The sequence below is a fragment of the Peromyscus leucopus genome, chromosome X, assembly GCF_004664715.2.
Source record: "Peromyscus leucopus breed LL Stock chromosome X, UCI_PerLeu_2.1, whole genome shotgun sequence".
Classification (NCBI taxonomy): Eukaryota; Metazoa; Chordata; class Mammalia; order Rodentia; family Cricetidae; genus Peromyscus; species Peromyscus leucopus.
This window is the reverse complement of record NC_051083.1, coordinates 56,737,524-56,748,039: the sequence shown is the minus strand read 5'-3', so window position 1 is coordinate 56,748,039 and position 10,516 is coordinate 56,737,524. Positions and strand designations below refer to the sequence as shown.

Below are 10,516 nucleotides of genomic sequence, written 5' to 3'. Positions count from 1 at the left end.
AACCAATATAGTATTGGAAAACATTCAATTATATGTAATATAGTATATGGAAAACATATCAATTTAGGATGGAGAAGAAGACTGTGAATTAATTTTGGTTTTGATTATATTATTTGGGGGCACCAATTGTAGCTGAAGGTTTTCCTGTGTCCTGTCCAGTCTGCAGCTGCTCAGACCCAAATAAACACACAGAGGCTTATATTAATTAAAAATGCTCAGCCATTAGCTCAGGCTTATGACTGACTAGCTCTTAAACTTAAACTCAGCCCATTTCTGTTAATTTATATGTTGCCACGTGTTCTGTGGCACTACCTGTGTGCCATTACATGCTGCTTCCTAGAAGGCAGGCTGGTGTCTCCTTACTCAGAATTCCTCTTGCGAACATTCTCCTCTTCTGCTGGCCCTGTATATACTTCCTGCCTTGCTACTGGCCAATCAGCATTTTATTAAACCAGTGTACAAAAGCATTATTCCACAGCAATTATTTTGAAGGACTAATGATGTACTCATATGGCGTTCTCTCATATGCAGTTAAAATACTATATCATTTTGAAAGGAAAGGAAATTTTATAATTGAGATAATGTGGCTAGAAATAAAAGAAATTATATTAAGTAAATTAAAAGGCACAGTAAGACAAATGGTACATTTTTTCAAATAAAAAAAAAAATTTCAAAAGTTATTTTCACCTAAACAGAACATTAGAAGTTGTTATTGTTTCCTGGAAAAATGGAGGAAGGCTGAGTGAAGGAAATTAAACTGTATAAAAGTTTTAATTATCTATTTCACTATGTGGCAATTATTGTTAATAATATATTACATATTTCAAAATTACAACACCCTCATATTTTATTTATTTATTTATTTATTTATTGTTGTTTTTTTTTTTCAGAGCTAGGGACCGAACCCAGGGCCTTGGGCTTGCTAGGTAAGTGCTCTACCACTGAGCTAAATCCTCAAACCCATCCTCATTTTAATGTTTTAATCACTAAAATGATATCAATGGTTTGTTCTTTATGTTAATTAAATTCATTAACTCCTTATATAGTGTAAACATAGAACAAAACATTGTATTTTATCCCCAAATATAAAAATTAGATTTTGTCAAATAAGAGGAAATTTAGATTGTGATTCAAGAGATATTGTGGGACTCAGTATGTGGAGATGGCAATCAGAATCCTAAGGATAATGGGAACTAATTGAAGAATAACTTTTATATGTATGGATCCTTGTAAACCTTAGTATGATAGATATTATATCACTAGCAAATATCTGCTGGATGAGTATGATAGTTTGAATAAGCTCATAGGGAATGACACTATTAGAAATGTGGCATTGTTGGAGGAAGTGTGTCACTATAGGGGTGGGCTTTGAGGTCTCCTATGCTCAAGCTACTCCCAGTGTCAGTCTGCTTCCAGTTGCCTTCAGATTAAGATATAGAATTCTCAGTTTCTTCTCCAGCACCATGTCTGCCTGCATGCCACTATGTACCATGATAATGGACTGAACCTCTGTACTGTAAGCCACCCCAATTAAAGGTTTTCCTTTATAATATTTGCTATGGTAATGGTGTCTCTTCACAGAAATAGAAACCCTAACTAAGACAGTGAGTAATGGGATTAATAATTGGTATTTAAATTTGGGAATAACTAGAACTCACCAATAACCTAGAGCTGTCTTTCAAGTTATAATGGGACTTTGAGCAAATTACTTTTTCCATTTCCGACTCATTTTTTTCTGTATGAAAATAAAAAATTTGGATAGACTAGTTAGATCTTTTTTTTCTGACTTTATAAATACTTCTGTGGTTTAGATTCTCTTTAGAGCATAGTTAATTTGATCTGCAGGCTTTGTCAGAGAAAGAGTATCACCTTCTGTATGGTTTGTCTGCAGAAATGTTTCTAGTCTGAGATTCACTTGATAGATATCATTAGTGTTAGCTGTAAGGCATTGAGATGTCATGGAAACCACACTGGAGAGTAAAACTCGAGACTTGTTTTTTACTTTGCTGTGCTGTTAATGAACCGTACAACATGACCTTTTCAAAAGCTTTCTGAATGTCCAATAATCTCAGTCTCCTAATCTGTAAAATGAAAATACCAAGTAGATTATGACCTATGTTTTTATAGTATACAATATTATTTAAGAGGAAAATACAAATTTATTGGTTAATTGGAAGGGTCAAGTCTCCTGGAATTTCTGTGTGGATTAGGTGGATAAACCTTTACTTCTAGGTTTGGGGGTCTCTGGCAGATAAACATTTACTGACCTGAAGAATCATCACTGCAGCCTGGAATTGTCACTAACTTCACAATGTGTCTTGCATGAAATTGGTTTTACTCTACTATTGTATTTTGAGTCCATTGATATTAATGAAAAGATAGATAACATTTTTTTGTCTATTCACTTGAAGAGCAAGGGAACATATGAGGGTGACCAAGTATAGCAAGTACAGGAAGTCCTTGAAGCATGCTTTCTGGAGGAAGAGGTTTTTTTTTGTTGTTGTTGTTTTGTTTTTGTTTTTGTTTGCCATACCACAAGGTGTGTTTTATTTTCATCAGCTATACAAATAATTTTTTACAATATTCCAGGGCAAACCGGTGAAATTTGGCAGTCTGATTAGTGGAGGTGGTGGGCCTCTTCAGAGACACATGGGCCGGTGGTGTGGAGTGCCCAGGTTCATAGTGCAGCTGTAGCTTGCGTCCATCTTGCAGGTAGCTCTTCCTCCACATCACAAAGGGGTCTCAGAGATGACAGGGTCGGGTGCGGTGGAGAAATCCTCCAGCATAGGCTTTTAGGAAATTTCACTCCTCTTTTCCTGTTCAATGGTCTCTTTGGTCAGCAGGGTGTTCTGCAGCATCTCGGTTTTCTTCAGTTTGGCCTTATCGACACTGGTGATTTCCCCCATGCCCCGCTTGTCTGCTATTTTCTTACAACAGGTGGAGTCTCGTTCTGAGCTCGCGCTCCAGGTGCTCCCACTAGCCTTGCTGAATCAAGAGACATCCTAATCCTAATCTTAACAGAACTGAGATCATAGAGCTGGTGAAGTTATCAAGCAAATGTGAAGGTAAAAACAAGGCAGTGATGAGTCTTGCTTACAACCCCAGTACTTGAGATTCTGAGGCAGAATTGTCATGACTCAGAAGCTAGCCTGGGAAGCAGATTAAGTTCTACGCTAGCTTGATTTACAGTGACACTCAATGTTCAAAATAAAACAACAACAAAGAGGAAATAACAACGTGAAAAAAAATGAATGAATGTGTGTCAATGGCCTTTTTGCCTTATTTACTTGTTTATATGTTTATTTGTTTTGAGGTAGGAGGATGTGTTACATTGGAGAAATTTTAATTATCTATTTATTTATTTTCCACAGACAGCCTTTCTAGGCAATCAAGGCTACTCTGATATTACAAATATGCAAAGGCTTAGTTTATTTTAGAAACCAACTTTTGCTAAAATGAGTGATTAGAGATAAAATTGAAAAATCAGTAAGTGGTGGCTGACTAAATACTTACCATGCAACAACGTGGTGTTTGTACATTATCCTATTTAGGATGGAAGCCATAGTAATACTCTGGGTAAGGTAGTAAAATTATCTGAGATATTTGGAATAGACAAGGCAGTGATTGCAGAACTACCACCTGTGTGAGAAATGGAAAAGAGTGGAAAGCCGGTAAACTGGCAGATCTATTACAGGGGCCTTGCACAATCCTTGCAAGGATGTTACTCTAAGATTTAACAGTGGGGAGTTACTGCAGTGTTGTGATGTGGCTAGTCATGTTTTATGTGTGGTTGTTACTCAAGAAAGATGCCTGAAGAAATCCAAACCCAAGACTAACCAATGGAGGAAGAAGAAGTCCAGACTTTTGCCTTTCAGACAGAAATTGCTGGGTTAATGTCTTTGATCACCAATACTTCCTATTTGAATGAAGAGATCTTTCTGAGGGAGCTCATTTCAAATTAAACAAATGCTCTGAGTAAGATGAAATCTGAGAGTGTGACAGATGCTAATAAAACCAGACTCTGGGAAGGAGCTGCAGATTAATCTCATTCCCAACAAACTCTTGATTGAACTATTAATATTGTGGATACTGGCATTGGAATGACTAAGGCTGACTTGATCAATAACCCTGACACTATTGCCAAGTCTAGCACTAAAGCCTTGATGCATGCTTAGCAGGCTAGTGCAGATAAGTTTATGATTGACAATTTTGGTGTTGGTTTTTACTCTACATATTTGGTTGCTGAGAAAATAACTGTGATCACAAAGCATAATGATGATGAGCAATATGCCTGAGAATCCTCTACAGAGGGGTCATTCGTAGTGCAGACTAATGCATATGAATAAATTGGTCATGGAACAAAAGTTATCTCACATCTTAAAGAAGGCCAAATTGAGTATTTGGAGGAAAGGGAAATAAAGGAGATTGTGAAGAAACATTCTCTCTCTATTGGTTATCCCATTTCTCTCTTTGTAAAGGAGCATGATAGGGAAGTCAGTGATTATGAAACTGAAGAAAAGGAAGATAAAGAGGAAGAGGGGGTAAAAAAATTATATGGAATATGATGACAACTCTGAAAAAGAAGATGTGGAGGAGAAAGAGGTGGAGGAGAAGAAAAGAAGGAAGAGGAGAAGGAGAAGAAGAAGAAGAAGAAGAAGAAGAAGAAGAAGAAGAAGAAGAAGAAGAAGAAGAAGAAGAAGAAGAAGAAGAAGAGGATGCTTACAACAAGAAGAAATGTAAGTAAAAATATGTTGATCAAGAAGTACTCAACAAAACAAAGCCTATTTGGACCAGAAATCCTGATAACATCACTAATGAAGAATATGGGGAGTTCTACAAGCCCTTAACCAATAACTGGGAAAAACATTTGGCAGTAAAGCATGTTTTCATTGAAGGGCAATTGGAATTTTGAGTCCTGTTTGTCCCAAGACATGATTCTTTTCATCTGTTTGAAAATAGGGGAAAAAAACATTTAAGTTGTATGTATGCAGAGGTTTCATCATGAACACCTATGAGGAGATAATCCATGAGTATCTGAATTTTATTAGAGGGGCAATGGATTCTAAGGATCTTGCTCTCTAAATATTTTCCTTGAAATCTTGTAGGAAAGCAAAAATTTTAAAGTTATCAAAAATAATTTCATCAAGAAATTTTTAGAAGTAGTCATTGAACTGGCAGAAGATAAAGAGCCATAAAAAGTTTTAAGAGCATTTCTCAAAAAAAAAAATACAAAAGTTGGAATTCATGATGACTCTCAAAATTGGAAGAAGCTTTCAGAGCTGCTGTGGTACTCCTCATTTGTTTCTGGGGATGAGATTGTTTCTCTCAAGGACTGTTGCACTAGAACGAAGGGAAACCAGAAACACAACAATTTTTATCACAGGTTAAAGGTAGGACCAAGTAGCTAACTTAACCTTTGGGGAACATCTTGGAAATCATGGCTTAGATGTGATCTCTATGATTGAGCCTATAGGTAAATTTATATGCAACAGCTGAAGGAATTTGAGGAAAAGACCTTTGTGTCAATTATGAAAGGACAGGAGCTTCCATAAGATTAAGGAGAGAATAAAAAATAGCAAAAGAAAAAAGATGAGGTTTGAAAACCTCTGCAGTATTATGAAAGACATTTTGGAGAAAAAGTTTGAAAAGGTTGTTGCATCAAACTGATTTGATTGGTGACATCCCCATGCTGTACTGTCACTAGTACACACATGCATTGACAGCAAACGTGGAAAGTATCATGAAAGCTCAAGCCCTCAGAGACAACTCAACAAGGTTTACATGGCAGCAAAGAAACATCTGGAGATAAGCTATGACCCCTCTATCATTAAAACCTTAAGGCAAAAGCCAAAGGCTGACAAAAATGACATGTCTCTGAAGGCTCAGGCCATCTTACTATATGAAACTGCATTCCTGTCTTCCGACTTCAGTCTGGAAGATCCCTGGTACACATGCTAACAGAATCTAAAAGATGATCCAGCATGGTCTAGCTATTGATGAGTATGACCCTGCTGCAGATAGATGATACCAGCACTGCTGTAACTGAAGACATGTCACTCCTGGAAGGAGATGATGACACATCACATGTGGAAGTAGACTAAGCTTCACCAGAAGAACCACATGGTTAATGCTTACCTTAATTCCTTCTGTGAACATATTATCCAGGATTTTTTGTTTATTTTTGTTAACATTTAAAAATATCTGCATGGCATGAAAACTAAGTAGAAGATAAAATTTCTTTCTACTCATGATACTGTGATACTGTATGTTTGTTTCAACAGGTTGGTAGAAGATTTGTTGGAAAACATAAGGTAATACATTGTTAAACATGTAGTATAAAATGTTTACCTATGGAACTTAATTGGCTAGTAGCCCAAATCGTTTGTCACTAAAGTATTCTGAGATATATCTTCATATTTAAAAGGAAAAAAATGTTAGGACAACTTGAGATTAATCTTCTAGAATCTACTTTTAAATTTTTCATTCCATGCAATTAATTCTGCATGTACTTGTCCTATAAACAAAAACACAAACTGAAACAACTTAACAGGAATTCTGTACACAGTTTGTTTCCCAAATATGGAGAACAAAATCCTAAGCTTCCCTTGGTCTTGTAACACAAGAAGGCTTGTGAATGGAAATACAGTCCCCACCACATTCTGCTTTAAAAGGTAAATACAGATGAGATTTTTTAAAAAAAGTTCATAGTAGGGCTTGAGTAGGACATTGGTGTAGCTGAAGCTTTCTCTGGTCCTGCCCAGCCCCATGGACCCCCGCAGCTGCTTATACAATAATCACTCAGAAGCTTATATTGATTAAAACTGCTTGGTCATTAGCTCAAGCTACCACTGACTAGCTCTTACACTTTAATTCAGCCCATTTCTGTTAATCTATATGTTGCCACGTGTTTTGTGGCTTTACCTGTGTGTCATTACATGCTGCTCCCTGGACGATGGGCTGGCATCTCTTCACTCAGTCTTCCTCTTCCCAGAATTCTCTTTGTCTGCTTATCCCACCTATTCTTCCTGCCTGGCTACTGGCCAATCAGCATTTTATTAAACTAGTGTACAAAAGCATTATCCTACAGCATATTGGCTATGAAAAGTTTGAAGTATGTTGGGGTAACTCTACTGTATGCTGAATTGGAAGTATATGGTTTAGTGGCATGAAAATGTCTGTGACCTGAGACAAAGGGAAATGTGATATACCATCTACATGAGAAAAAAAATCAGTCTTCTTTATTTTTTGAGATTATAATACAATTATATTATACCCCCTTCCTTTCCCTCTCTCCAAACCTTCCATATACCTCCCCCTTTCAATCTTTCAAATTCATGGCCCAACCTGGGTTTTGAGTAACTGAGATTACATGCCTGTACCACACTACACCCAGATAGATTAGATATCTATCTATCTATCTATCTATCTATCTATCTATCTATCTATCTATCTTATCTAGATGTAGATATTAATGTGTGTATATATATATACATATATATATATATACGTATATATATATATATGTCGATATTCCTAAATACAATCTTCTCAGTCCAAATGATCATATTTGTATATGTTTTCAGGGCTGATCATTTATTATGAGATAAGCAACTGGCGTGTTATTCCCTGGTGAAGACAATTTTTTCTGCTTTAGGCACTTCTTAGTTTCTTATAGTTCTTTGTCTAGGGTTGAGGCGACCTCAGCTTACCCTGGTGTTGTCCTTATTCAGGCTATGTTTAAGCAGTCATGTTAGTAAGATTTAATGGGTGTAGCTTCTGAAGTTTCTAGGAGACAATATCTCATAGCAAGCTCCACATTCCTCTGGCTTTTAAAATCACAGATTTTTAAAGCATTTTGGAGACAGGTTCTAATGATGTACCTCAGGCTGACCTTGAAAATACAGTGTAATCCAGGCTATCCTTGAATTCACAATAATTTCTACCTCAGTTTCATGAGTGCTGGAGTTATCATTGTGCACTACCACAGCTAGGTAAATACATAATATTCAGTCAGGACTTACCTTAGCAAGAGACTCAATCTGCACCATGTGTGTTTGACAAGGCCACAGTGTCAAGTAGGAAAGGAAGACAAATTTATGGTTGGAAAATGGGAAAGGTGATACGATGAGAGAAGACTCTCAATATGAGCATGGAGAAGCTGGAAGCTGACTGAGTAGAAGTGAGACACTCTATAGGATTAGAGAATCGTATTTGGCTTTCTCTGCTCTTTCCTAAGGTATCTATATGGGGCAAAAATATTGACAATTCTGGACAATACATTACAGAGATTGTGTTTTGTGGCAGGATGTTTCAGACAATAGGTCAGAGTTTTACACTGTATGTGGTCTGACTATTTTTCATTTGCATATTCAGTTTCTCACATTAAACCCTGCTCTGTCATTAAATGTGTGAACCTACATGACCCATTTGTGTTTCTTATGTAGAAATGAGAAATATGCACCAATTCGTTGCCAGGGCAGCTTTGTTAACACATAAATTTCTGAGTAGACCACATCTTTGGGAAGAGATAAAATAATAACTTATCATTTGTTCTTGGGTGCACTTCTATGTTAGCACTGTGCAGTAGATAGTCACACATGCTTGCCTATTCAGCCAGGGATGCTTGTGCAATGACAGTCTAAATAGCCATATGCATATGCGTAAACATTAATAAGTAATGAAGTCCTGATGCATGCTATCATATGGATAATCATTGAAATCAAAATGCTAGTCATAAAAGACAACACATTGCATTAATCATTTATGTTACATATATGGAATACATAAATTAAAAAAATTGTAAGCCAATCAATGGTTATCTGGGACTAGGAGTATGATTAAAAGGATTGAAAACATGGAAAGTAATTGTTAATTGAGTAAAGGATTTCATTGGGAGGTGATGACAAATGATTATGATGATGGCATCATGCTGTGTATTCTGTAAAATTTATAATTATTGATTTAAAATTTAACTTTATTATTGTTGTATTAATACATGTGTTTATGAGGTATCTGTGTGAGTGTAGGGCTGTGTGTGCCATTGCACAGCTGCTGTAGTCGAGGACAACTTTATGAAGACTCTTCTCACCTTTTACCCTTATTTACTTATATTTTAACAATGAATAATTTTTTTTACTTAAAACATTTTTTGAGAATTTCATATGCAAACACCATATTTACAATATATCTACACCTTTCCCTTTCCCTTCATTTCCTTCCTGCCTCCATTACTAGATCTCTAATCCATAGCCTCTTCTTCCTTAATATTGTTATGAACACACACACACACACACACACACACACACACACACACACACACACACATCATACTGAGTCCATTTAGTGTTGTTTCTATGTAATGCATTTCTGGCTGATCATTTGGGATTGGATAACCTGTCAATAACCTATCAGAGAGCTTATTCTGGAGAAATACAATTTGTCTTCTCTCAGCCACTGTTGATTGGTCATTTTCAGCTCTTCATTTAGGGGTGGGACTTTCTGATATTTCCCTCCTCCATGCTGGCATGCCAACTAGTGTTGTCACTACACAGGTTTTGTTCAAGCAACCATATTATTGAGATTATATGGGTGTTGCTTCCCTTTAATATATACAAGGCACTATCTAACAGCAAGTATCCCCTGACTCTTACACTACTTCTGACCCCACATTTATATTTTCCCTGGGCCTTAGCTGTAAGGTTTATGCTGTAGGTATATCAGTTGGGGCTGAGCACCCCACAATCACTTGTGCTCTGCACTTTGACTAGTTGTAGATCTCTGTAATGCCCCCCACTGAAAAAAAAAAGGAGCTCCTTTGACAAGAGCTGAGAGCTACACTTCTTTGAACGTATAAGGATAAGTATTTGGAATCCAGTGAGAAATCATACTGGTTCAGAAAGATGGCAGTTCTGGATTCTCCTTTACAGTATGTTGTCTCTCATGCTGTGGGTAATTGGTTAGGTTTACAGCACCATCAAAGAATTCCTTCCTATTCAGTGGAGCTTAAGTCAATTAGATAGCTATTGATTAGCTCCAAGATAAAAGGTCCACTATGGCACCATTGGGGATATCTTTTCATATTGGTCACTGTTGTACTTCATAGGCTCTACAGCCAGACCAGACTATTGATTGCCTTTTCCCTTGTTGGCTGCATAGCAGCAACTCCTGATACTATGAGATCTAGTCTTCCAGAATGATTCCTCTCAGTCCTGTGTCCAATGTATTTGATGTTTTTATCAATATGGTTATGCTTTCAAGTGCTGGAAGGCAGTCAGGGGCATTGTCCATAACCTATATTGTTTTTGGAGACTCCTATGCTCTGCTTACCACAACTTGGCTCTAAGTTTTTTTGTGAAATAGTCTATGATCATAAAGAATAGCATTATCATCCTGTGTGGCATAACTCCAGTTATAAGATAAATAGTATTTATCTCTCCTCCCCCCTCTACCTCTGCATCACCCCCTCCCTTCTCCCAAATTGATATCTCATATCTGTTTTCCATCTTTCTCCCTTCAT

General features: G+C 36.8%; 1 protein-coding gene and 1 pseudogene across 1 annotated transcript; one reads left to right on the top strand and one right to left on the bottom strand.

The window, feature by feature from the left end:
- Positions 1–2,792: 2,792 nt before the first annotated feature.
- Positions 2,793–3,539, bottom strand: LOC114706475 (thymosin beta-10-like). Its single transcript, XM_037198776.1, has 2 exons — positions 3,514–3,539; positions 2,793–2,985 (listed from the first exon to the last, which is right to left on the bottom strand). The coding sequence occupies exons 1-2, from the start codon at positions 3,537–3,539 to the stop codon at positions 2,793–2,795; spliced, it is 219 nt and encodes a 72-aa protein (XP_037054671.1).
- A 267-nt stretch (positions 3,540–3,806) lies between these two features.
- Positions 3,807–6,101, top strand: LOC114706462 (annotated as a pseudogene).
- The last annotated feature ends 4,415 nt before the right edge of the window (positions 6,102–10,516 follow it).